Genomic DNA, 27,057 nt, shown 5'->3' on the forward strand with positions numbered 1-27,057 from the left:
CCAGGTGAGTAATGTGATCAGCCTTGCTTTTGCTGCCAGATAATCCCGCAGGCCAGGCAAAGAGCCGACAGGCGTGGAGATCTCAAATGGCCAAGAGCAAGATCCCAGAGGAGGCAGTGGGTGAGGTGAGGTTCCTGACACCAGCTCCTCTGCTCTAGAGCTGATGCCTTCTTTCAGTAACAGGTGTTACTCCTGTTTTCTCTGAAATTCTCTCCATGCATTGCCCATAGCAACTGGAACATTTTGTTCTACAGAAATAAGAATTCAATTATGTTGAAAAATGGAAGAAATGACATAGGGAACTATATTCAATATCTTGTAATAAACCATAATGGAAAAGGATATGAAGAGGAATACATACGAATATGAATCACTTTGCTGTACACCAGAAACTAACACAAAATTGTAAATCAACTATACTGCAAAAAAAAATAATTTTTACAAAAAATGGAGGAAAGGAAATGACTCTGTTGTGAGTTCTGTGAGGACAGTAATGGTCTTTTTTCCTCTATGCATCCCCAAAACATAGCCCGGTACCTGGTGTGAAGGAGGAGCTCAAGAAATCTTTGATGAACTAGATTGACTACTCCGAAAGCAATTTGAAGGGTGTATTAGTTTCCTGTAACAAATTACCAGAAACTGGGTGGCTTAAAACAACAGAAATGTATTCTCTCACGGTTCTGGAAGCGAGAAGTCCGAAATCAGGGTGTCAGCAGTGCCGTGCTCCCTCTAACGGCTCTAGGGGAGGATCCTCACTTGCCTCTTCCAGCTGCTAGTATTTTGATGGGTGGGGTTGCATGCGGCTGGTGTAGACAGTATGCAGCCGGGCGCCCTAACCTGGTCAAGAGGAGTGTAAGGAAACATTTAGCCCGAGTTCTACGGCAAGGGGACACTTACTAGATGAGGATGGGGGTACTCACCAAGGAGGAGAAAATGATGTGAGGGAAGTGCCCAAGACAAGAAGAGCTTACAGAGTGAAAGGGAGAGTGACATGAGATCAGGTAGAGAGAAGGGCAGACGTGGTGCCAGCCCTGATGAAGCTACAGGTGTGAGATTAAGACGGGGGTAGTCAATGCCGGGGTTTGGGCAGGGACGTGACCTGGTCTGACTTGCGTTCGAGAGAGAGCCTCAAACGGAAGAGAGGAGAACGAGCTGGAGCCAGCCCTAGGCATCTCAAGGAAACCTGTCAGGAAGCCAACACACAGTGATACGTAGAGCTTCTGGCTGGGATGCTGGTGAGAAGGGCCATGTGGGCTGTTACTGGTTTCCAGGGTGAAGCCGTAAGGATGCTCTGGGAGAGACTGAGTACATTTGAGTGGTAACATTGGCTATAGACTGGACTCAGGCCCCCACAGGGATCACGGTTATTGCATTTTCATGAAATATTCCAAATGGGCAAATCTGTGGAGATAGAGTGCAGCTGAGAGGTTGCCTGGGAGCAGGGTGGGGGGAAAGGGGGAGGGAGTGCTAACATGCTCGTGGATATGGAGTCTCCTTTGGGGGTGATAAAAATGTTCTAAAGTTGATTGTGGTGATGGTTGCACAATTCTGTGACTATACTGATGCCGTTACATTGACACTTTAAAGGGAAGGATTGCATGTGATTGAATCTCGATAAAACTGCTTTATTTTTAAAAAGTAAATATGCTTAGTATATTTAAAATCTAATCTCCTTCCTCCCATCCATCTGTCAAGTTTATAAGCTTGAGATGGAATATGCTTAGTCCATGAAATGAAGTATAATTATATTGTCAGTTGGGTGATAAGAAAAAATAACAACCCAAAAAGGAAAGGTTTGTTTAATTTGAGGAACTACAGACAGAGAGAATATCTGCTGTGTAAGCAAGTCTCCTCAGTGATATTCATTCTTTTTCTCATTCAACACATATTTATGGGACATTTATGAAACATTTGAGGCACCGCACTAGGCGCTATTTTATGATTTCAAAGCAACACATAAGTATAACTTCCATAGCAGAGACCTGAGACCAAGTTTCCCATGTTTTATAACCAGGCTGTCAAGGCTACCATCTCTCTTCCTCCTGGTAAGTAGTTTATAAGAGCTGACTTTGGTCTATCACAGATTGCTTACAAAGATTAAACACACTATCACATTTGGAAATCTCTCGATATTTACAGAAATGTAAAACACTTCCACAGAACATTCATAAAAGAGCTGTGTGTCTTGAACAGTGAGTTTATCTGGTAGCACCGTTGGGGAACTTAGACTCACAGGGACCTGGGTGTGGAGAAGCCTCTCCATCACTGGGGCCTACAGACCCGCTTTGGTTTAAGAAGGGCGGAAATCTGACCCAGCTGGGATCAGTAGCCAATGCCAGCCTGATGGCTCCTGAAAAAACTGGCAGATTATGAAGCTGCTGTCAGGAGACTCAGGTCTACCAAGGTCAAATCAAAACCCATCTCTCCTGAGAGCAAACCCAGACCTTAGAGTCATGTGACTTAAAAGTGTTGTCCACACCAGATCCTCTGAACCTGCATCTCTGGAAGAGGGCCAGATGATGCCTGCAGTCCCAGAAAGTTTGCAAACTGCTCTGGCTGAATTCAGACCTGCTGTGGATTTCCAGGAGCCCTTTAAAAGTAAAGAGAGTTGGGACTTGAGCCCAAGTCTGGGCTCTTGAAGGCTAGAAAGAACTTCCTGGGCCTACTCTTATTTATGTTTAAGTCTTCAGAAGTTACCTGAATTGGGTTTTGGCGATTAGGCCTATGGGCAGGGAAAGCAGCCATTCATCTTATCTTTAAAGATCATTCCTTTCATCTATCTTCAGTATTTGCAGGTCAGTCCAATTACCTTCCTCCTGGAATTAGCGATGAAGGAGTAAAATAATCCGGGAGAAAAGGTGTGTGTATAGTCCTAGCAGATATTATTCTGATGGAACAAAATGCGTTTAGAGAAAGTAGAATTTTTCTTGGGAAAATAACATAACTTTAAAACAAAAATCAAAAGAAAAAATTCTAGCCAAATAATTACGCCACTAATATATATGCATTGCTTTAGGTAAAAAGTTTTTTTCTCCATTCAGTGTCTGAATTTTCTTTATTACTTACCAATAGTCATGATTCCAAAAGTATCTTATTCTCATTTATCTATTCAAGACTACTTATTGAGTAACTATACTTTGTCAGACAAATATCTGAAATTTTATTATGTAACTTGAAGATGTTAAGGATGAGGGAGGGGAAAAAATTGGTAGAACAGAGCAGGAAGGACAAATCCAAGACTGTGTATCTGTTTGTACCCCTGTGGACTTGGACGATCCACTTTTTTGTTTGTTTGTTTTTTTGCGGTACACGGGCCTCTCACTGTTGTGGCTTCTCCCGCTGCGGAGCATAGGCTCCGGACGCGCAGGCGCAGCGGCCACGGCTCACGGGCCCAGCCGCTCCGCGGCACGTGGGTTCCCCCCGGATCGGGGCACGAACCCGTGGCGGACTCTCAACCACTGCGCCACCAGGGAAGCCCGGATGACCCACTTTTAATTGAATCACTGGGTTTCTTTTAGGTCTCCTTCCTTCACAAGGGAGGACAGGTGGCTGCACTGGATTCATTAGAACCCAGTCCTTTAAGGAGAAAGAAGACTTTGAACAACAGATGCCTATTTCAACAACCAGAGCCAATGTTCTGAAAGCACTAATTGGCTTTCAGCCAGAGAACAAAGGCTGATTTGCCTTTCCAATTGATTCGATGGTCTGCTGGCACTTTAAAAACCCATTACAGAAATCCTTAGAAATCTTTTGTGAAGATAAATTTGATATTTTTAAGCAGTGATCCTTTGCTCTCATGATTCAAGGCCCAGGAACGGTTCCAAACCTTCTCGAATCAGGGTGAGCACAGGTTTTCATTTTTCAAGGTAAACAACACATAAGGGCTTCATCGTCCTGAGGAGACCTGAACTTTTGCCTTTTCCTGACAAAAAGCCTCATTTGCAGGTGTGCCTCATTTCGTGCAAACTCATTTTTAATGCGATGATATAGGTATATGACTCTGATCACATAGAAATGCAGTTATCCCTTGTTTTGCAACGAGAGCTCCTACAGCAAACTTAGAAGACTGAACTCTAAACATTTCATCTCAGGCTCAGCGCCTCCTCTTCGGGGTTTCTTAAGATCTCTGAGGCGGCACTTTGCCCAGACTGCTTCCTAATCCAGTGGCTAAGTGGTCAGTGACTGGGACTTGACTCCGTCTCACTCAGGGGCCCACTTCCCCGTGGTTGTTGAATAAGCAGTGCTCCAGGACACTGGTGCATCAAACTTACGCTTAATTGCATCACCATTTCAAGCAAGGAAGTGAGATTTCTTTAAGTATGTCCACACCATCATCAGCCAGACACCCAATTCCCCGCCCGTGATGATGGCAGGGGTCGCTAGGGTCTACACTCTGTATGGGGATCTGAAGAGAGGCCGCCTCTGAGAGCCTTCCCACAGACAGACGCGCAGGCAGGCAATCCAGCGCCCGCCGTGCGCATGTTCACACCGTGACAAGGAGGCTCCCAGAAGCCTGTATCTATTGTAAACTCTTGCGCTCCTTCAGGCAGGGAGAAACTTTCGTGCGCTCAGACTTTGGGAAGGAACGCCTGTCTTTCACTTTGTCCCATGAATTCTGCAGTTCCCACTGATTTTGATTGCTGGCTGAGCCAAGCTCAGATATGCCCTTTCTGGGACTTTGTATAAGGTGAAGAAACCCCACGAGCTGAGTTAGAAATAGCAGCCACTGCTTCCCATGGGCCTCCTTTGTCCCAGACAGAAGCAGTGCGGGATGGTGGCCGTAGACCCTGAGGGTGGCTCCCGGGTTTAGACAGGGCACAGACAAGGGTCTGCTTTGTGCAGAGCGGGACAGAGAGGGGCCAGGATTCCATGGAATACCTGCCCAAGGTCTGGTCGCTACAGGGGTAGGCCCCGCTTAGCTCATCTGAGTACATGGAAAGGAAGGAGAAAATAACCTATAGTTGAACAAATGAAAAGCTAGGAGTTTCCTTACCTCCGGAAAAAGCAAAGTGTTTTTGTTTTTGTTTTTTCAAGAAATAGGGACTTTTATGTATAGAACCATCCAAGACTAATACATCTGCAATTGTATGGCCTTGATTGAATTGACGGAGCTATTAGTGAAACAGGAAACGGCAAGGGCTCCCCCATGGGGCAGGGTACACACTGCGCTAGGAGTTCAGGACAGCAGCGCCAACAGGACCAAGGCCAATGTGCAGGCGCCCGGCCGCACAGCCAGGGCCGAGCTGGCCGGGTCCTTCAGCATGCATGTCACCCGGGACCAGGACCCGTTGTTGGGCAGGGGGGCGACACCTGCCACGTTGCACATGACGTTGTAGACGTCCACGGATCTGATGGGAGCAGCTCGGAAGTTGGATTTGAAATCTGGAAGGGAAAGGCAAGCAAATGAGTTGCCACGGTCACTGCTGGGCAGGGCAGAGCCAGGGATGGAGTCACAATGTGGAGGAATTACATTGAGCATCCAGGCGGCTTGGGACTGGAAAATCCGCCTCGTCCATGGGGCCTGGCCAAGGGATTGTGAACCTGGAAGGAGGTCTGGAAGGTTCTAGGTTATGACAGGAGGTTGCTTTCTATGGCTCATGGAGATGTTTCTTTGAAAGACAGAGCAGACAGCAAACTCTCTCTGTGCATAACTGTGCTCCCCTTGTGACAACAGAGCTTTCCTTGGGGACCCAAGGGCCATCTGAAGCCGCTCATTTCTGCAAGCACTGCGGAGCCACTGTGGTCACAGAAGGTTGACTGTCCCGCCGGGCTCCCCAAACCCGATCCAGCTGCATACTCTTCTTCCAGGCCACCTATCTGGCGGGGACTGGTTAGCCTGGGCGCTCCCCAGTTCAAGAATGTTTCCCATTTTCCTGCCACATGGAGGTCCCAGGACGGGATGGAACCTGAAATTACATAGTTTCCTCAGTGCGCCTAATTCACGAGCAACGGCAACGGTCTCCTACATAGGTTTGGAAGATCAGTTGAACATTCCTTGGGAGCCTTTCACTGGCAGATAAAGTAACTTAGCTGTGGGGAAAATAAAGAAACTGGTAGTGGAGTTAGAGACCTGAGTGAAGGCTCAAGGGAGCTCATGAGGGAGAGGGCTGTGCCTCTACCCAAGGCTGTGCCAGACTCCACGGGGACACAGGCCCCCGAGGGCCTGGCTGGCTATTCACAGCACAGCAAGTAAGGGTGCTGAAGGAGGGGCTTCAGTCCAGAGTGGCCCCTCTCTGTCTCCACAGGAGGCAGAAAAGATGCTGAATGAAAACTGTTTGTTCAAAGAGTGAGTATGAGACTTCAGTAATAATCCTAAGCAGCTTCACTTTTAGGTTCCCAACCAGAGCTTCCAACAAAGTACCCAAAACTTAAGAAGCTGAATTCAGGAAGGAGTTTTATCCATCAGTAAAGGCCCATGCATGTGATTTCAGTCCCTCTAAAAACATTTTTTTTAAACAGGTAGTTTGGGGGCTGTAAAGCCAAGTTTTCTATCTTAGAAAATAATCTTTATAATTGCTCTGCTAAAATGATCACATATACTTGATTTAAAAAGCAAACAAACAGCAACATAGCCCAGAAGTGTCCACACCAAATTCTACTCTTGTATTAACCCTGAAATTATAAATACAGAAGGAAGCTATACACTGAAAACCTGCCACGGCGTACGTTAGACCCAGGGCAACTTCCCAAGGGATGGGTTTTGCTTATTTTGAAGAATTAAAGTTGAATTCAGTATAAAGAGGATCACGGGCTCTACAACCAGCCTGTAGCCACTTACTGGCTGGGTGACCCCAGGGGACAGGCCTGGAGGTAGCACCTAAACCCCAGTTCCAGCCACACTGTATGAGCTCCATAAATGGGAGCTGTTACTAGTAATAGAATAAATGCCCAGCGAGGGGAAGTATGGATGGAGAATATTCACCCAGATTATTTGAAGGGCTCACTTTGCTTTTAGTGGAGGGAGGGTAAGAGTCAGCATCACCTCAGGGTAAACACTTACTTTAAAAAATCCAGAACTCCCTGGAAAGGAGAATGTAGAGGCTGCCCTGGAATGCCAACCTTTCCAATACCAAGGACAACACTAGAGTTAGAGAGGGTGGCGGTAACACTTCCCCAGAGAAGAATCAGCTGCAGCTGAGAAATCAGTGGCAAGGCTGTCCCAGGGACGTGGGAGCGACTCCTCTCCCTCTGACTTGCCGTGGACCCGGATGTGAGATCATCCTGCCCCATCACCTGGTGGCCATGTCCTGTCACATGGGAAGGTGGCAGACAATAGCATATCCAAGAAAGCCGTCCCCAGCCTTTCAAACATCTCCTTCTTTAACATTTGGCAAGAAAATTTGAGATCAAGCTCTACTGACAAAAAAAAAATGTTAGAAAAGATCATCTTATTATGTTGAAAGTACAAAATCAAATCCAGTACATGTAAGCAGGAAGGAGAACTGGGGTTTCTTTCCCACTCCATCTGGTTCACGGCTTCCCAGTCTACAGGGCTGGGATTTGGGGCCCAATGCAGAAATGATCCAGACCGGAATGAGAGCTTCTAGAAAATTCCTGAACAGCAAAACAATACCTGATCCAATTGGGAGAGGCCAGACAAGCCCTGCTAGCTCAAGATGGTGTGTGAACCTGGAATGGGAATCCAAGTTATTTCCATGGGTTTACATTTTTTGGATATTTAAACTGTTTCTCCTAAAGAGAGAAGGTTCTGGAGGCTCCCGCTGTGCCTGACCACCTCGGGCTGCTTTCCAAGTGAGGCTTGCTAGCTGGCTGGCGGCTCACTGAATCACACTCCTGCTGTCTTATCTCGAACGTGGAGTTCTCCATGGCAAGATTAGGTTGTTCAAATTAGAAACTGGGATTAACCAGAGAGAGGCTCTCTTCCAGAATTCTTTCCCTTTCTCTTAGCTGGACCAGACTTACTGACTTCTAAAGCTGTATCTGGGCAGCCGCAGCAATGCTCACCGTCCTCCATGAGCGAGAAGTACCTACAATTAATCAGGAGGGATGTACCTTTATCTCAAAGTGCAGCTAGATAGCTATTAAAGGCCTCGCTCTTAAATTTTCTTCTGAATAAACAGTCAGTGTGTAAAGCTGTTCAATCTTTCATGAGAATTAGAGCCAGAAACGTGATGGCTTGCGGGGGGCTCTCAAGGCTGTCTCTGCCTGGAAACATTTTTGCAACTAGCCCAGTCCAGTTTCATCAGGGGTCGTCCTTCTGTCTATAAAAGACTTAGGCTTTTAGTTTTAAAGGAACGTATGATGGAGGCCTTTGCTAATGGACCAAATCTCCCCACTGAATTTAAGCTATTGCAGCTTTGGGTACTTTGTTTAAAATTTTCGGTTTGACGCTAGACGTGCTTCTGCTTTAAAATCTGCCCGAGACTCTTACTCATAAACACTCCAGCTGACAACTGTTTCACGTTCATGACCTGATCCCTCTCTTCTGGGGAAGGAGGAGGCGATGTCTTTGAATGAAAGCCCTCCTGGCTAATGTTCCCCCATTCGAAGGCCATGGCCCTGGAACGTCTCTAACCTGATCTAGCAGCTGTCACCTCAACATCCTCGAGGCTCCATCCTGAATTCACTTGGCTTTTGAGCTGCGCAGCTCTAGCCCGGGGCTTGGCTAACTGGCGGGGGGGGGGGGGGGGGGGGGGCTGTTAACTGTTATCAGTTGATGGCGGCACGCTGGGGCATCCTCTGAACTGTCTCTTAGGCCAATGTCATGACCCCAGTCGTGCTCTATAAATGTTTGCTGCTACTGGTGCTGATGCTTACTTAGGACATGGGAACCTGGATGAAACGTGGGCAATGATTTGGACTGACATGTTCCCTAAGCTCAGGCTCCCAGAGGAGCCCAAGGAGGGTGCAGAAGCTGACACCCTGTAGTTCTCACCAGCTATTTTGTGGTAGGTAGAGTGACCTGAGGCGGATGGAATGAAGGGGGTTGACACACTTCTCTGTCCTGTCTTGTTAACATCAAGGAGAAGGGCAGGGCTTCCAGGTGTGACCTCTAACCTATAATCTGAAAGGAAAGCACGGACTTTCATGGGCTGAAACATTTTGATCAACATCCAGAAAAAGGAACTTGGAATATGGATATTGGGGTAAGCTTATTGTGTTTTAACAAGGAGTGTGGGCAGCAGGAAGGAAGGTTCGTAGCTCGTGAGCCCGTCCACCGATTGCTGATGGCTGTTGACTGCTTTTTACTCTATTTTTTTTAAGGGGGTATTCAGGTAGTAGTATGATCTTTAGAGTGTTTGATAAACTTTTCTAAAATGTGAATTTGCAGTGCTGTGTTTATTAAAGCAAATCACCAAAGAGGCTCTCTCCATCTCCCCTCTCTTCCTGCCCTGGGAATGTAGGTCAAGGGAGGCACAGTAAATTTGCTTTCATCCAAGACATCCCGAGTCACTCTGGCTCATCCTCAAAGTCAGTCACAGAATCATTTCCTAGCCCGCCCTTGAGCGCGTCCTAGCTTCTGGGGGGCCCTAAACCGAATGACCTGCGCAGGGGTGGGTGCTGTAGCCAGGGAGGAGCTGTGGAAGAGTCAGACCCCGTGAAGCGATCGCACAGCTCTCAGCAACCTGGTGCCTGATAAGCTTTCCTGGACATCAGGTGGCTGTGAGAGAACATTTTGATGAATTAAGTAAAAAATGAATCATAAACATGTGGCACATTTTTTTCACTGTGCTCCAGATTTAAAACTTAACAAGGAAAAGTATTTGGCCACGTTTGCCAAAACCAAGAAGCATTTGAAAGCCAGCCAGCCAAAGACACTTCATGGAGACCGGCTGGGTTTGCTCAGCTTTGCTCATAAAGAGGGTCCATAAAGAAATCACTCCAGCTTTACTAGAGCCGTCAGCCCTGCTGGCTGACGCTCCCTTAGGAAGGGATGACTAAGAGAATTTGATCACGTCTTCCTACCGGGTCCGAAGGCCAGGAAGACGCCCCTCATGTCCCTGAGCTCATTGTCGTATCCGTGCCATCCGCGCTGCCAGCCTCCCCGCTCGCCGGTGCTGTTCATCCAGAATGGAAGCGTCTCTCGGTTCTGAAATCAAGCAAGGCATTTACATCGCCCCGTGTCCAGACATCCGGATGAGCGAGCATCCGGTCCAAACTACCACCCAGCGGCTTTCCTGCTCAGCGGTCTCAGTCAGGGTCATCCGACCTTCAGCTGGATCATCTCCTACCCCAGGTAGCTCAGACCTTTGGAGACGGCCCGTTAAATTGCCAAAGAGCTCTAGTTCTGAAGGTGTCTTCTTATATGGGGCTGGACTGTACCTCGTAGGCAGTTTTAGAGTCACTAAATATAGCATGTCAGAGACAGAAGGGACGTGAAAGTCTACCTGTGGTATAATAAAAAATATAGTTGGCCTTTGTCCCGGGTTCCCTGGCCCAGAATGCCTAAACCCTTGGAATTTCCTGAGTGATGGGAGTGTTTTATTTGAAATGAGCCCTTTGCTCTGATACCTGAGTTTATGCTAACGAGATGACTCGTTGGTGTAGAGAGCAGCTACGTAGCTTCAGGATAGGGACTGGTCACCTGAGGAACCAACCACAGGATGAGAAGGTTAGAACTTCCAGCCACATCCTCTGACCTCTAAGATTGAGTGCAGTCATGTGGCCACGATTTAATGACCCATGCCATCGCAATGAAACCCCAGATAAAACCCCAGATAAAACCCAGATAAAACAGGGCTTCCCTGGGGGCGCAGTGGTTGGGAGCCCGCCTGCCGATGCAGGGGACGCGGGTTCGTGCCCCGGTCCGGGAAGATCCCACGTGCCGCGGAGCGGCTGGGCCCGTGAGCCGTGGCCGCCGAGCCTGCGCGTCCGGAGCCTGTGCTCCGCAGCGGGAGAGGCCACAACGGTGAGAGGCCCGCGTAACGCAAAACAAACAAACAAAAACACAACCCGGGAACAGCAAAACAAACAAACAAACAAAAACACAACCCGGGAACAGCGTAGTCCGGGGAGCTTCTGGATCAACGAACACGTTGCTGAGATGGGAGCGCGATGCACTCAAAGAGGGCCCGGCTTCTCTGCGTCACTCCCCCGCAGGCTTTGCCCTGGGCAGCTCTTCATTTGCCTGTCCCTGAGTAGCATCCTTTGTAAGACGATTGCAATCATAAGTACAGCACCTTTCCGAGTGCCGTGATTCAGCCCAGTGAATTATCGAACCTGAAGGGGGGCTGTGAGAACCCTCAAATTTGTAGCCAAGTCGGACACAAGAGTGGACAGCCTGAGGACCCAGGACTTGCGGCCAGAATTCAGATGTGCAGGCAGTCTTGTGGGATGGAACCCCTTAAAGTGCGTTTCTGCTCTAACTTGGGGTGATGTCAGAATTGAATCGAATGGTAGGACACCCAATTGCTATGGGAGAATTACTGCTGGAAAACACAGCGTCTAATCGAATCACTTTGTTTCTTTAGTACAGCACGGAAGCCCCGAGGCAGCCGGCTTACCACAATCCCAGGGGCGCCCACCGCAGGAACCACCCGTCCTCCTTTCTTCTAGCTCCACCCCCGGGGGTGACTCGGAGCATATTAGCCCTCTCCTCTCCATTCAGTCAACATTTGAAGATAGCACCCGAGTTCCTCTGCTCCAGGCCTCGTGTATCTTCACTGTCTTCGACCATTCTTCACTCAGGATGGCTTCCAGAACTGTCACTGCCCTGTCACCCTTCTTTCCTGCAAAACTAAATTTTCTTCAACTGCAGCTGCTTACTTGAGAGACAACAAGCTTAAAGAAGGTTTTGCAAATCCTACGGAGGCTGCAGCCAGTTGGACACAACCTGAGCCCTTCTTGGCGGACTAAGCCTTCGTTTCCGGGATTCCAGTCATCTTCTTGCCCAACACAGGGTTTAATATTACAAGTTTTCCAAATGCAGGAGGTAGAACTGACTGGTCGTGATGACTGAGTGAAAACAGAAGAGCTCAAGGACCAGGGATTTACAGGTTGGCTCACAAGGCTCGTAACAACATGTGCACGTTGTGTGCCGTTCGGTTCACCGAGAGCCTCCCCCAGCGTCCACTGAATCACCACCACCTCCCACTGTGGATGGTGTTATTTTTGCTACCTTGGCACAGAGAGGTTAAGTGACACTCTTAAAGTCACACAGCTGTTGAGAGGCAGGGCTGGGAGTGGAACCCAGGTCGACAGTCTCCTGGTCCTCGTGCGCCTCCCGGGACGCCGTAGCCAGAGGTCGCTGCAGGGCGCCTGCCAGCACTGGACAGCGGGCTGTCTCTGTCCCTTGCCTCTTCACTCACTGGGCGGTGGCCAGTGACAGAGTACGGAGGTGAGATTTTGGAACAGGATGTGGGTTAAATTCCAGTTTGCCACTTTCCAGCTCTGGGATCCTGGGCAAGCTGCATAACTTCTCCAAGCTTCAGCTTCCTTGCTGGATGCGATAAGACCTGCCTCACAGAGATTCTGGAGGATAACCTGGCTGTGTGCTAAGCCCGACACACAGTAGGTGCTCGATAACTGGCTGGGGATGGTCACCAGATGCCACTGGCTGCGGGGCGAGACGCTCGGGTCCCGTGCAGCGGGGTCAAACCCCCCTTTGCTTATTTAGCTGTCATATCGCATTGCCCACCCCTCCAGCCTCACCCCGTAAATCACTCCCTGGCATTGCTGCTTCCCAAATCACACTGTTTCATTGACTCTCTGTTTCCTGAATTGCCAACATCCCCTGTCCCGCCTTCTCCAGCTGTAGCTTGTATTTTTCAATGGGAATATATTTATTAACTTACTGCATGTCTGACTTACACTGTGTTTTGTTCTTTGTCTGTGGTGATGATCACAACACATGCCAATTTAGCTTCATTCGCTAATTCCAGATGCTGCCCCTCCCCCAGTCTTTAGTGATTCCTGAAGAAATAGGCAGAACATATCACTAGTGATGTCACTAATCATGAACCCCATGGGACATATGTGTCCCATGACCAAGGGACAGGTGGAAGAGAGATGAGGACTGATTGCCTGATTTTAAAATTCCAGCTTAATTCCACAATTACAAACACACAGGAACAAAAACTCTCAGCCCTGAAGGTAACCGGGGACCTGTCTGATCGTACGTCAATCCACTAGTTCTTATTAACGCGACAGGCTGCTCCAGTGAAACAACTATTCTTACTGATTTTAAAAAGTAATAGTAAACTGGCCGGTTATGTGAGAAGCTAAGTGACTGAACGGATTACATGACATAATCTAATTACATCATGTAATTAACCTCAAGAAGGTGCAGGAATGATTTCCTTCCTTCTCCTCTCCTGGTGGCTCTCACCGTTTTGCTGGGTTCTGTATCCCCACATACGCATCCCAGCGCAGGCCTGTGCAGCCGTGTGACACATACCACACAGGTGCAGCCCTGCGGGTGAAGCGCCCCAGACCTCAGTCCCCAGGCAGGGGGTCCTCAAGCTGCTGGCTGAGCCTCACCCCTCCTGACCCTACCAGGCCCAGGGGCTGCCACACAGCACCGCCTAGTGACATCCGGGGAGGTGCCCGAACCCTCCAGGAGAGCGAGGGTAGAGGGGTCTGTGTGTGAGCGTGAGTCTGTGTGTGTGAGTGTGAGTCTGTGTGAGAGTGTGTGTGTATGTGTGTGAGCATGTGTGTGTGTGTGACCGTGTGTGTGATCGTGTGTGCATGGGCGTGAATCTGTGTGTGTGCGTGAGTCTATGTGTGTGTGTGAGCATGAGTCTGTGTGTGTGTGTGTGAGCATGAGTCTGTGTGTGTGAGCGTGCGTCTGTGTGTGTGTGAGCTGTGTGTGTGTGAGTGTGTGTGTGTGAGCATGAGTCTGTGTGTGAGAGTTGTGAGTCTGTGTGTGTGAATGTGTGTGTGCATTTGTGTGTGTGAGCGTGAGTCTGTGTGTGTGCGTTTGTGTGTGAGCGTGAGTCTGTGTGTGAGTGTGTGAGTCTGTGCGTGAGCATGAGTGTGTGCGTGCGTGTGAGAGAGGGAGTGAGAAGCCACTACGCGGAGGCCCCCGGGAGGCTCCAGCGCAGAGCGCGGGCGGCCCTGCGGCTCCCCGAGTGGCGAAGGGCTGGCACAGAGGAGGCCCTACGAGGCCAGGGGACCTTGTGTAGTGACCGCGCGTGGGGAGCGCGTGAGAAGAAAGCCCCGCGAGGCCGTCAGGAGGAGTGAGGCGGCGTCTACGCGAGCCTGTGCCAGTCCGACAGGGTGGCCGACTGTCCCTGGTTGTCGGGGATTGAGGGGGTCCAGGGAGGCAAAACTTCCATGTTGTAAAACCAGGACAGGCCTAGGCGAAGCGGGGCAAGTTGGTCGCTCCGTAAAGAACACTCTCTTGTCAGTTCAAATAAAATCCTCACCAAGTCCGTTTGTTCAGCACCTTCCAGTACCTTCCGGGACCCCTCCTCTGTACATGCGTGGACAGCAGTGCCGGGACGCCCCCCTTCATGAGCCCCTAAACTAGATCGTCATTTCCAACAGGAAGGACCCAGAAAGAGTTCACGGGAGGCACACTGGGAGGACTGGTTGTTGTTATGTTTATAGACTTGGGTTCTTTTATTTGGTGCCTGCGTTGTATTTTAATGCCTCACTCCACTACCAGCTCACCATGAAACGTCTACCAGAAGCTTGCTGACCTGGGGAAGCCAGGAGATTACTTATGAGATAAGACTTGTAGTTTCTAGACTAGATCTTTGTCTCATTCATCCTTGGCATTAAAAAAAAAAAAAAAAAAGCATTCACTGTTTACCCCCAAATCAGCAAACCAGTGAATGAAGTTTGTTCAACAATTGCCTGGACCTATCTCTTTGACTTGCCATTTTTGGATTCCTTTCTGCTGCTGAGCTGCGAGCTGCGATGTCTCGGTAGCACGGTCAGAAATGGGGGTGGCGCTGGGAACAAGGATGGGGTGGAAGCCGGGGTGGAAGGCTGGGAAGAAGCAGAGGGCGGCCTGAACAGCCTGTAGTCGTTGCTGTCTGTCTGCACGTGGCCGAGGCACTTGCTTCGATAAACTGTCTGGCCATTTACTCGCTTTGTACTGTTGCATTTGGGGAATATATTAGCATGTATATTTCTCACCGGCTTCTTCCGATTTCCTCCCAGCGTAGATCAGAAAATGGTCACTAAGCCACAAAGAATACTCCTGAGGAGGCAGGAAATGTTTTCCAGCTCCAGGAAAACATCCGGACTCCCGGTCTTGCCTTGCACCCAAAATGACTTCTCTTGGGGCAGCCAAGGAGGTGGTGATCCGTTCTTCGTGGGCTCCCTCCCAGGCCAGAGGCGCCGTTCGGGGTCTTGTCTGGGTCCCCCGCTCCGTCTGGGTGACCTCCTCTCCAGTCTTCCCCCTTGAAACCCACCGTCTACACTGCTGGATCCCAAGCCTGGCTGTGCACACAGTGCCCTGCGCCTATCCCGGCTCCCGCGTTGGGCATTTGGATTCAGGTCTGTAAGGCAGGAACTCTGTCTGTTTAACCATCGTCCCCCAGGTGACTGACTGACATGCACCGTCTGGCCTGGAAACCGCCGGAGCCACTCACCCGGCGTCTGTCCTGTGCTGTGTTCTGTGAGTATCCGTCGTTTCCTGAGAACGCTTCGCGTTATGCTGGGGGATCACGCCGAGGTCAGAGGCTGTGCCTCAGGCCCCTTCGTAGGGTCCCACACAGCAGCGCAGGGCCTCCCTCCCAGAGAGAACGCAGGGCCTCCCCGCGGCAGGCGCAGAGTCCAGCACGGAATCGCTCACACAGGCTGCTTTCTAGAGAGGAACCTGGGCGGCCGACCGGCTTTTCCCACCTGCCGTCGAGGCTCACCGGCTGGCGCCAGGTTCACTGTTGGTTAAACATTTTGACCATCGCCCCTCGTGTCCGCCATTAAAAGTGTGATTCCTGTCAAGGAGTAGGGTCAGGGACCCGAGGGTCCCCGCCTCCTCTCTTGATGAGGCCTCTCACCCCATCTCTAGGGCACTGGGGAACAAAGTTGAAATCTGGTACGATTAAAATCAATAAATGAAATGTGAACACCTGTCTAAGGTGTGCGAGGGGCCTAATACGAATGAAATCTGCGTTATTCCCCTAGGACAGGGTTATAATAGCGACTTCCCACGCCCTCCACGTTGCAATCAACCCACATCATCTCAGGCTGGAAACGGCACCAGTGATGTATCAGAAGTGGCTTCGATTAGAATGCTTGCGGAAGGGAGCGCAGTCTGGCTGGCTCTGGGCTTCTGCCGCTAGCGTTGGTCGAGCTAGGCGTCTATTACAAAGCACTGTGTCTCTGGTTTTGCGGCATCGTCATTTTAAACCCTCCTCCCGAGAGGCTTCCTGTGGGGATGACGCCTTGCAGCCCCCCAGGAACGGTGGTCATGAACCTTCAGATGTGTGTTCGCCATGCACCACTGCAAAGACATGTCCCCCAACAGTTTCTCTTTCTCCGTCTTAGATGGCTGCCTCTTTCTAGAACAGAATTTAATTGCTCAGGCCTCAGGCCCCGGTCTGACCCTGGCAAGCCCGCTGCCACACGCAGCCTAATCCTGGAAATGGAAAATGCCAGACAGCAAAATCAGCGGGGACCAAGGGCAGCTGACTTCCTTGGAGCGGAGGGAAGTGTTGGAGGAGAGCACTGAGTGGATGGGCTTTCTTTTCTTCTTTTCTCCCCCTGGACCACGTTTACTGAAGCCAACGGTTAGGAGGGTGTCCGTGTGCTCTCCGACAGAGCATACCAATGACCCTAGTCACCCCCAGAAAGCAAGCAGCTTCCTGAAGTTCCATTACTTGGGCCTGAACAAAACTACTCCAGCTGTCACTAAAACTCAGGAGCCACATTCTCCAGCTTGTCTTGATTTCCCCAAATATTTTGGGCTCAGGCCTAACTGCCATTCAACCCCAGGCCTTAGAATTGAGCCCGGCATTTCAGATCCTTTGCCAATTGTCCAAGTAAATCTTTCCTCTGGAGACAAATTCGGGCCTCCCTTGGAAGCTTGGGCCTGAATTTGCTGCATTTCCCTCCACTCAGACGAGAGTGCAGCAGATCAACAGTGAAGCACCCTGTCTCACAATCTTTCCCCAGCTTCTGGCTGCATCTGGCTGACTTTTTGAGCACAGTGGCATGAAGTGGACACTGTTCAGGAGGGGCCGCAGAAATTAGCCCCTGGAGCTGAGTAGGGACTGGGGAGAGCTGATCTCTGTAGTCAAGTAGGTAGAATAAACAACAGAGAGGTATAAAAGAAAAAAGTCTAAGACAGCAGGGAAAGAATGGGCACTCGTTTTTAGGATTTTTCAGAAGATAAGGAGATAAAACCCCAGTATTAAATCTAAGTAGGCTCAGAAAGTATAATTTTCATATATGAATCTTAAAAATAAAAATCCATAAATTTGAAGACAGGAGTAAAACGATTAAGGTATTCAGTCTAGAAAACTAAGGTACCACAAAAGATTGACTAGAAGATACCTAAATTTCTCTCAGGACCAGGGACCGGCATGATTTTCTAAAGAAACATTTGTGTTTTTATGTTACAGACACCGTAAGTTACACTGATATAACTGATTGCAAGTTACACTGATATAACTGATTGCACTTTCTTCTTTGAGTTGGCGGCTAGGAAGCTCGGAACCACCTTGTGTCCCATTCTATGTCATGGTAAGGGATTTTCAGGACTAACAGTATCTACAATTCAGAGTCATGGAGAGAAACGGAAATAGTAACTAGGAGATACTTAATCCAAGATGGCTATTATTATTGTTGCCAATGTTACCAACAAACATTTTAAGAAGATACTTTTCTTGACAGATTTTTTATATGTGCAAAAGGCCAAATAACTTTACGTTCACTTCATTGAATCTCTGGGGGAGGAGTCACTCTATAGTATCTAATGAGCCAGGCATGATAAGTGAAGATGAGTCTTATAATACCCATTATTACTAATTAAAGCTATGTGAGGTAACATTGACAGTCTCTCCATTTAGGGGGTTAACGCTAGTCCTTCAGAACTAATTTTATTTTTTTTCTCAACTTATTATCTTCCTTCTGATTTCTTTCTTTAAAAAAAACTTCTGCATCAAGTATTTTAAAATTACCTCAAATCTCCTTTTTGAAATAATTATATATTTTTTAAAAGCTGTTCAAGTCATTGTTGATAGTTAGGCATTCTTCCTTTCCGTTCTTATGGCTTCTCTCTGCTTCTTAAGCCACAGGATGAAATACCAGGTAGCCCTTGCTAACTGGTTGACTCTTACTTCTGATTTACACAAACACATGTGTGTGTGTGTATTTGTGTGATACATACAAAAGCAATATAATATGATATGATATATATGATATATGTGATATGATATGATATGATATATAATACATAGTGTACAATTACCATGTCGCTTCACTCTCAACAGACAGTGGAATATACCAGTTTCCTGCAGCGGAGCAGGAACTTGGACCTCAGCAGGTGGCTGTTGGGAGGCGGGGGAGGTACGAGGGAAGTGGAACCGAGGCAGGAGGCGGCATCGTCAGATTCATCACTGGGCTAAGCGGCCACCACCAGTCAGAACGCTAGCGATGCTGCCGTCTCTCCTCACTCTCCTCTCCCCTCCTTTTCTCTGCTGATCTAAGTTTCAGACACCCTGTCTGCCTGATTCCCAGCTTCTGTATCACATAGGTCTTGCGACTGTGGTCCCCTGGCCTGCATTTCTGCACAGTGCCCTGTCTTAGGACCAAAGAGGACTCAAGGTAGGAGTCTTCCAGCCACACTGGTGAGTTGAGAGATGAGACCTAAAGGGAAGTTGGCTGGTGGGTTCTGGGCTGAGGCGGATTTATAGTGCAGTTACAGAAGCTTAAGCATCAGGACTTCTCACTGGCATGGGTTTCTTCCAAGTCCCTGTATCTAATTTTATATTCATAATTAAGTATTACTTTCTTAAAGAGAGACCTCCTCCCCCCAATTTTATTATGATCATGAGAGTCCCACAAAACTTCTATCTGCCTCTGATTCTGGGATATATATTTTGCTCCCTAATAAAAGTATGAGATGTACAAGAAGAAGCCACATCCCTGCTTTGGGATGAACTGAAGGATGTGATGCTTGGAGCTACAGCAGTTATCTTGTGCTCTGAAGGGAAAGCCAAAAGAACTGCAGAAGAACTGACTCAGGGCCTTGATATCGAGTTGATATCGATGAACCACCCTGGAGCTTCTTACCTCTAGTTATGTGAGATAATGAAAAATTATTATTTAAGCCATTTATTCGAGTGGTCTATGACTTATAACCAAGAGCATCTTGACTGATACCCCAAGTTTCCCCATCACTGTGTTTTAATCACTCATTGGGCAAACGTGCATCGTCTTGCTAGATGTGCTAATGCCAAGATACTGTATTGACAGTCCAGATACTTGCAGACTGAACCTTCTCTGACAGCACTTACGGCTGGAGCAACTTCCCTGGAGACCGTCCACCCCTCCTGGAGGAATTGAGGTGTCTCCTCATGAGTTGTCCGCTGTCTTCATGACACCCTCTGGCTTTGCCACTCTCCCTGTGTAAGCCAGTTTTTCCAAAAATTACCTCAAATCACCTCTGTGCTCTTAGAATCTCCCTCCCTGCCATGGACCAGCCTCTCAGTGTGGCTGATTTCAGCTCGAAATGAGAAAGTAAACAATAGAGGCACGTAGTCCTACAGAGAAATGAGTGACAGTTAACTGTGGATTAACCCTCAGCATCTATTTGCTTTTAAAAACGCAAAACAATTTTACCAGAATAGTCTAAATTGAAAAAGTTGCAAAATGTAAGCCCTTTTGTACGGCTTGGGAAGTTGGCTTTATGGAATAAAATTGAAGAGGCACCCAGTCAGGTGACCCACTTGACGGCACGTGTGTTCCGTGCAAAGTCCTAAGAAAACCACTGTAGATGAAAATGCTGTGAGCCTAGAATAACCTCACTCCAGGTGAACTTCAAACAGTGTGATCAAGTGACCAGAAGCATGAGGGCGCTTAGAGGAGAGAGCGTTAGGGGGCAGAGAGACCTTCTTGGAAACTTCCAAAATCACATGGCCTAGGAAGCCAAAGTCTGCTGATCTGAAGGGCCCAGCTTGGCCGTGGAACAGTGCGGCTGACATTTCTGACCAGTTCTGCTTTGTTTCCTCAGCGACCAGCTGCTTCTCTGGTCTGAGAGCACACAGGAACAACTCAGTCGGGCCTCCTGAACGACTGAGGTTTACATCAGGGAATCCCCGTTTTCCACACCTGGGTCGCTAGACGTCCACTCATTTTGCCTCATCAGTATTTCTGCTGATCGCCACCTGCCCTCACTCTGGCAGATTAAATACCACTCTTAGGCCTTATACAGTCGTCCCTCAGTAGCCACAGGGGATTGTTTCCAGGAACCCCCCGGATACCAAAATCTGTGGAGGCGCAAGCCCCTTATACAACACAGCCCAGTATTTGCATATAACTAGACACATCCTCCTGTGTATTTTAAATCATCTCTGGATTACTTATGATACCTAATACAATGAAATGCTTTGTAAATAGCTATAAATACAATGAAAATGCGATGTAAATGGTTGCCAACACCCAGCAAATTCAAGTTTTGCTTTTTGGAAATTTCTGGAATTTTTTTCCCCTGAATATTTCTGATCAGAGTTGGCTGAATCTACAGATGTGCAACCTCGAATCTGACTGTCCTTTGTTGGCCTCGACCAACAGCTCTCATGTGCCAACATCTGCTGCTCTCTTTTACCCTGTAGTCTGATCAGTTTGTAACCCAGCTTCATACCAGGCCCTGTCTGGGAACTGACTCTAAACAGGACGTGACTGTGGATTCCCCTTTGGGGTGCCTTACCAGCTGGCCGGGTATCAGAAGCTGATGCAAGGGCCTGGTGAGCTTGGAGTCCAGGTGGGCAAGGAGGAAGCTGCTGAAATCATCCGGGCACCAGGCAACTAGGGTTTGGGCCCAAAATGCAAGATAAGCTCTGTAAAATCAAGTTGGCAAACCAGAGACCTGGACCTGTGGACTTTTGTTTGCCAATCATTTCTCTTTAAGGTGAAAGCAAAGCCGAGCCTCTCCTGGCTTTTCTGCCCTAAAGCAACTGCTTTGGTTCACTGTAACTGTTCCACTTTAAACTGAATAGGTTACACTGTAAGCCTGGGTAATTGAGTTAAGGCCCATTTGTTAAAATACAGCAAGTCTGGAGCCACGAAGTCTAAACCATGGCTCTGGGTTGGAGTCTCCAGTTTGTGTCTACAAAGTCACCTGACCAAGCCTTTGGATTCTCTAAAGAAGCAAATAATACAACAAAGGAGACTTAAGCAAAAATGAAATTTTTCAGTTAGAAAAGGTGAATAATTGTTTACCTTTGGCTGTTTGATAGAATTTGTATAATGAATATCTTGTCATATGTTTTATATTTACCTCAGTTATGAACCATCCTTCATCGGCCACTAAGGTCAAAGGAGAGACAAATTTCCCTTTCTTGTAATGGAACCTGCTCGGGATGGCCTCCTTCTCGTAGACAGTCATGTGCTCCACGGTTCTCAACTTGTTATATATCTGCAAAGATAACCAAGAATGACCAGATTTGCATTCTCTCTCTTAAATGTATGTGAATATTTATTGGACCTGGAGGAGAGGGAGGACTTTATAAAGACTTATTTATGTCAAAAATACTATATAGTAAAATTAAAGGGTGATTGAGAAATTGGCCGGCCTGATGTTAAACACCACCAAGATCAAAGAAAAGCATTTATTCTTTGACTAGACCTAGAGCATGTCCTATCTACACCTGCTTTTTTTAAATAAATTTATTCATTTTATTTTCATTTATTTTTGGCTGCGTTGGGTCTTCGTTGCTGGGCGTGGGCTTTCTCTAGTTGCGGCGAGCGGGGGCTATTCTTCGTTGCAGTGGCTTCTCTTGTCGCGGAGCACGGGCTCTAGGTGCGCGGGCTTCAGTAGTTGTGGCACGCGGGCTTCAGTAGTTGTGGCTCGCATGCTCCAGAGCGCACGCTCAGTAGTTGTAGCACACGGGCTTAGTTGCTAAGTTCCCAGACCAGGGTTCGAACCCGTGTCCCCTGCGTTGGCAGGCGGATTCTTAACCACTGCATCACCAGGGAAGCCCTACGCCTGATTTTAAAATACTAGTGACTGTTTGCCATTAATTACACTGCTAATTTTCTGATGGAGATGTAAACCCTGTACCTCTTTCCAATATTTAGCAGCAGCTTATATCTTTATGGCTAAAATTAAAATCAACTGGCTGGTGTTGATTTGTTGGCCCTTAGCCAAAGCACCCATATATTCCTGGGTAGAACTGAATATAAAATTGAGTTTATCAATTCAACTCTGGAAAATAATTAGTCGTTAGGCTGTTTAGTAGAGACTTTCTACTGGCCCCAGAAGTTATGATTTCCTACTTAAGAAAATCCATAATTCTTAAGGAAAGTAGGGGGCATTACCAGAAAGATTTTTGGATAAGTGAAAACTCTGATGGCACGTAACGGGTCTCACAAACTGTTGTGTCCGTCACATGACAAAGTGTCACCCAAACATAGCCCTCGTTCTGCATAATCTACCAACTGCTTTAGGCAGCTTGCACCTGCCTGATGTACACACCACACTGGAAGAAAGAAGCTCTTCCCAGCCCGTGAGCTGTTGATGCTCTAGCCTCCTGGAGACGACATGTCCCTAGATGCCAGATAGGAGATAACAGATGATGTTCCTTGCCAGGAAAACAGAACTTCTGTGCAAGAAGCCATTTACTGTGGGACCTGCCAACGTGTACAATATTCTTCCCAGTTTCATATTTAAGGAGTTCGCGAGAGCCCTGTGCAAACATATTCAGCACCTCCACCTGCTGACCGTGGGACCTGAGCAAAGGGGACACCCGTCGGGGGAAGGGGAGGAGGCTCCGACTCTCATGTGGGAGGGAGAGGGCAGGGCTGGGAGGAAGGTCTCTCTCTGGGCCCAAAGGGACGGACCCCAGCCTACACCGGGGCTCCATCAACACCAAGCACGTCACTGCCCCGGGGAAGCAGGGGGAGGCAGCCGGCCCCGCTGAGGCTGATTCCTATCTCCCTGCGGATGCCCCGCCCGGGGCGGCGGTGGAGGCCTCCCCCAAGGAAGAGAGCGGTTTTCTCCAGGAGCGGAGAAGGCCCAGCGCCTGTGCTGGGAGACGACCCGGCCACACGGGGCAAAGCAGTCAGCCGGCGGAGCCACATGCCCCGTCACCTTCTCAGCGTGGTTTGCCCGCCACTCGGAGACAAGGATTGTTCGGAGGGAGGGGTAAGAGGGGGCCTTGCCATCCGAGCGTGCCAAGTCCCCGGGAGCCCTGCCCCACGTCGTCTGCACGCCGTCTGCACGCCGTGGGAACTCCGCCACACCCTCGCGGGGACGCCCCGCTCGGATGGTGATAATGGCCATAGGTGACACACACATGGGCCCCGCAGCGGGCCCAGCTGCTTCTCCGTGCTTCCCAGCCGCCCAGGAGGGCAGCTACGACGTCGTGCGCACGCGCAGCAGAGAGGCAGCAGGAGGGCCGCGTGAGCAGCTGCTCGGCTGCGGAGAACCGGGGTCTGAACCCCGGCCGGCCGCGTGGCTCCGAGCTAGGGGGCCGACCCACGGCACACGGGGCCTCGGGCCGTGCTCGTTCGGCACCTTCTCCTCTCCAGTCCCTGATGAGAACAGGGCCGACTGGCGGCTCTCCTCCAGAGAAGGGCCTTCCGTGCAGGCTTCCGCGGTCCCCAGCTGTGCAGGAGAAGTGCTGCATTTCGGCCGAGAGCGAAACGGCCCTGTAAGGGGCTAAGCCCTCAACGTGCTGAGCACTGCACACCCTCGTCTCGTTTCGTGTCCACTAACGTTCAGTGCCCGTTTCAGAGCCAGAGGAGACACAGGACGATGAACCACTGGACAGAGGTCACCCGGCGAGGAAGGGAGCAGGTGGGTCACCGGCCTCCGGCTTCCGAGGCTGCTCCGTGCTTCCGCCTTAAAGCCACACGCAGAGACTCGGGGCCTCTGAGTCACACGTGACACAGAGAGTCATGGCCTCCGAGGCTGTGCTCGGCCCCCGTCCCCCCACCGCCCTTCTCCCCCCATCTTGCCTCAGAATGCTTCCCGGGCGCCGGCCACAGGCTCACAACTGGCCCTCGGTCCTTCACCTGCTGCAGGTCGTGGAGGCTGATGTACTTATCCAGCTCAATCACTTTGTCCATCCAGAAAATGTCAGTCATCCCGTGATCTGAGAAGATGAGGACGTTGAGGTCGTCCTGCAGTTCCCGCTCCTGTGGGGAGACAGGCAGTCAGGACTGCGCCCAGAGGGGGGCCCTCTCACACCAGCTGTCTGGCAAAGAGGTGTCTTCAGCTCCGGGTTATAGGAGGAAGCCTTCTTCCCCAGTTCTGAATTTACTCATCTGCTTGTCTGCCCTGATAAGACATGGTTCAAAATCATAGCAGCAGTGCTGCGGGGAGGGAACGAGAGAGCCAGCGCCCATTCGATTAGCGCTGAACATAATACATACGAGGCTCCAGCCTTTTAAGAGAGACCTTCTGTTTTCATCCTCTTTGGGTCTTTCAACCAACGTGTGTGGGAAAACGACAAAACTACCCCTCGCCCGTTTAACACGTGTGAAAAATTAACCCCACAAAAGTTTTTAAAAATAATATCTTAAGTCAGACAGATGAAGACAAATATCATATGATATCGCTTATATATGGAATTTTTTAAATGGTACAAATGAACTTATTTAAAAAACAGAAATAGACTCACACACAGAAAACAAACTTATGGTTTCCGAAGGGAAAGTGACAGGAGAGGGATAAATTAGGAGTTTGGGATTAACATATACACACTACTTATATAAAATAAACAACAAGGACCTACTGTGTGGCACAGGGAACTCTATTCAATACCTGTAATGGAAAAGAACCTAATATAATCTATCTATCTATCTATATCTGAATCACTTTGCTGTACACCTGAAACTAACACACTAGCACAACATTGTAAATAATTAACTATACTTCAATAAAAAATAAAAGTTTAAAAAGTTTAAAAATAATACTTTGCTTCAAGTCATCCAGTAAGAGCATGGCAGGATCAGGGCGAGAACCCAGGCCTGGGTTCCACACCCACACCGGTCTGGCCACCAGACCGCATGGTTCGGTAAAGCATCCGGCCATCTCGCCGGCTGAGCCAGGCGGTAACGCAGGTCCGGGTCACTGCCGCGCCGCTGGCCTGGCTGTAAGACAGGGGGGCCCGTGGGAGCTGGGGAGGCGTTGTGTGAAGAAAGAAGACCCCCGGGACCCTGGGGCTGGCCCTGTCAGCTCTCAGCAGTAAGAAGGAAGAGGTCGGGGGCTGTGACCGTCAAGGAGACAGAAGGAGAGCGACGGGGAGGTTAGGCCGGTGGCCCCGGTTTTCAGTCACCTGGATCCACCTGGTCATGTACTTCAGGACGGCGTCCACAGCCCTCAGGGCTTCTTTCCTCTGCGGCGACGAGGGCCCGTGGTGGTGCCCTTCCACATCGATGCGCTCGTGGTAGATGGCCGCCAGGTCCGCCTGGCCGCTCCTGGGGAGGGAGGGGGCGGGGCGACAGCTGAGAGACCCCGCCCACTTTCCGCCCTCCTCTCCCCCCCGCCCCCGGCGGTCCCGGTGGAGGCATGCGCGTCCTCCAGCCCCTGCCCTGTGGTCCACGCACCGCCGATACCTTAAAGAGAGCAAGGGGGTTCTCCAAGGGAGAGACAGGAATACTGCACCATGACGTGCCAGCCCCGAGCACGCCGGTGACAAAAGTCAGAGAGCGTGTGCTTATGGGTCACCTCCCCTCTCACGACCCAGGAATCGGAAGAGGTGGCGACAGGCAGGGGACAGTTCTGATAACTCCCCTCACCGCCGGCTGTCACCAGAAGCTCAGAGAAAAGAGAAGCGATCATTCAGAAAACGTCTCCTCGGATACGGAGGGAGGGAGGGAGGGAGGGAGACGCAGGAGGGAGGAGATATGGGGACATATGCGTAAGTATGGCTGATTCACTTTGTTATACAGCAGCAACTAACACACCATTGTAAGGCAATGATACTCCCATAAAGATGTTAAAAAAAAAAAAAAAGTCTCCTCCATTATTGCTGGTCTTCGAGGAAGCCTCTAAGTAAAACCCTAGACTGTAGGTTTCACTGACCCGCAAGAGTAGGAACAAGCTTTGCCAGGCAACCCTGCAGGAGGCAGACAGGTTTGTGTTTTGTGTTCAGGGCCTGACATCTCTGGGGACCCAGGAAGGGTCAGCTCCGGGGTGGGCACAGGGTGAATTCTAGCACTGACCACACTTTCTGCATCCCAGAAAAACGCCCCCCTCGGCCAGAGTACTGGTGGTAAAAATCCAACTATTCAACCCTCCGTGTGAAGCTGAGACTGAGTGGCAACGAGAGACAAAGCTGGAGCAGGAGGCTGAGGGAGCCGGGGAGGGGAGAAGACGCCGTGCGACGTGCCCCCTCCTCCACACAGGGCACAGCTTCCCACCGTGACTGCCCTGCCCCAGCGCCCCCCAAAGCACCGGAGCAGAGCCAGGATGCCATCGCCGCGTCATGGTGATGGTGCCAGGACCAGTAACAGCAACTGACAAAAGAGGAAGCAGCGGAAGAGGAATGAAGGCCAACTCCTTTGTTTGGACTTTAAGGGTTAATAACTAAGACTCTTGGCGGACTGCCTTATTTCTCTTGAAAAACTCTTACTTAAACAAACACACAAGTGAGGCGGCCTGGTCCCTCCTGGTGTGGTCTCCCCCGGACACTTGGAATGAGAGAACGTGTATCCTCAGCGCCTGGGGTGCCTTGGGCCTTGAAATCCACAGAAGAGGAAAAAGAACCTCACAGTCATTCCAGAGCGTGGTTTGCACAACCCCGCCCATCCTTCCGGTCTCCGGAAGATGGTGCTTCTTCCAGGAAGCATCCCTGATGTCCACGCTCAGTTGGGTGGCCCCCCTGGGCACTGCCATGGCTTTCCTGGTTCATCTCTGGGTTGTGATTTTTCACACTGTGCTGTAATTGCCCATTTATGTGTCCTTCCCTCCCCTCTAAATCGTGGGGGTTTTCACCCTGGGATGCATTCATTCTCCATTGTGTCTCGGCTCAG

General features: G+C 49.6%; 1 protein-coding gene across 2 annotated transcripts in view; it reads right to left on the minus strand.

Annotated features, from left to right (window-relative positions):
- Nucleotides 1-1,783: 1,783 nt before the first annotated feature.
- Nucleotides 1,784-27,057, minus strand: part of ENPP6 (ectonucleotide pyrophosphatase/phosphodiesterase 6) — an 89,978-nt gene continuing 64,704 nt past the window's right edge. Inside the window, exons 4-8 of one of the 2 annotated variants that reach the window (XM_059049579.2) lie at nucleotides 25,359-25,500; nucleotides 24,037-24,216; nucleotides 21,356-21,493; nucleotides 9,928-10,051; nucleotides 1,784-5,382 (exon numbers count right to left, since the gene is read on the minus strand). In XM_059049579.2, the coding sequence (XP_058905562.1) occupies nucleotides 5,177-5,382; nucleotides 9,928-10,051; nucleotides 21,356-21,493; nucleotides 24,037-24,216; nucleotides 25,359-25,500 (790 nt within the window). In that variant the 3' untranslated portion in view covers nucleotides 1,784-5,176. Of the gene's footprint in view, nucleotides 5,383-7,380; nucleotides 9,623-9,927; nucleotides 10,052-21,355; nucleotides 21,494-24,036; nucleotides 24,217-25,358; nucleotides 25,501-27,057 lie in introns of those variants that run through there. The other variant, XM_067022544.1, reaches the window with a different exon arrangement.

The sequence above is a fragment of the Kogia breviceps genome, chromosome 20 (genome assembly GCF_026419965.1).
Source record: "Kogia breviceps isolate mKogBre1 chromosome 20, mKogBre1 haplotype 1, whole genome shotgun sequence".
Classification (NCBI taxonomy): Eukaryota; Metazoa; Chordata; class Mammalia; order Artiodactyla; family Physeteridae; genus Kogia; species Kogia breviceps.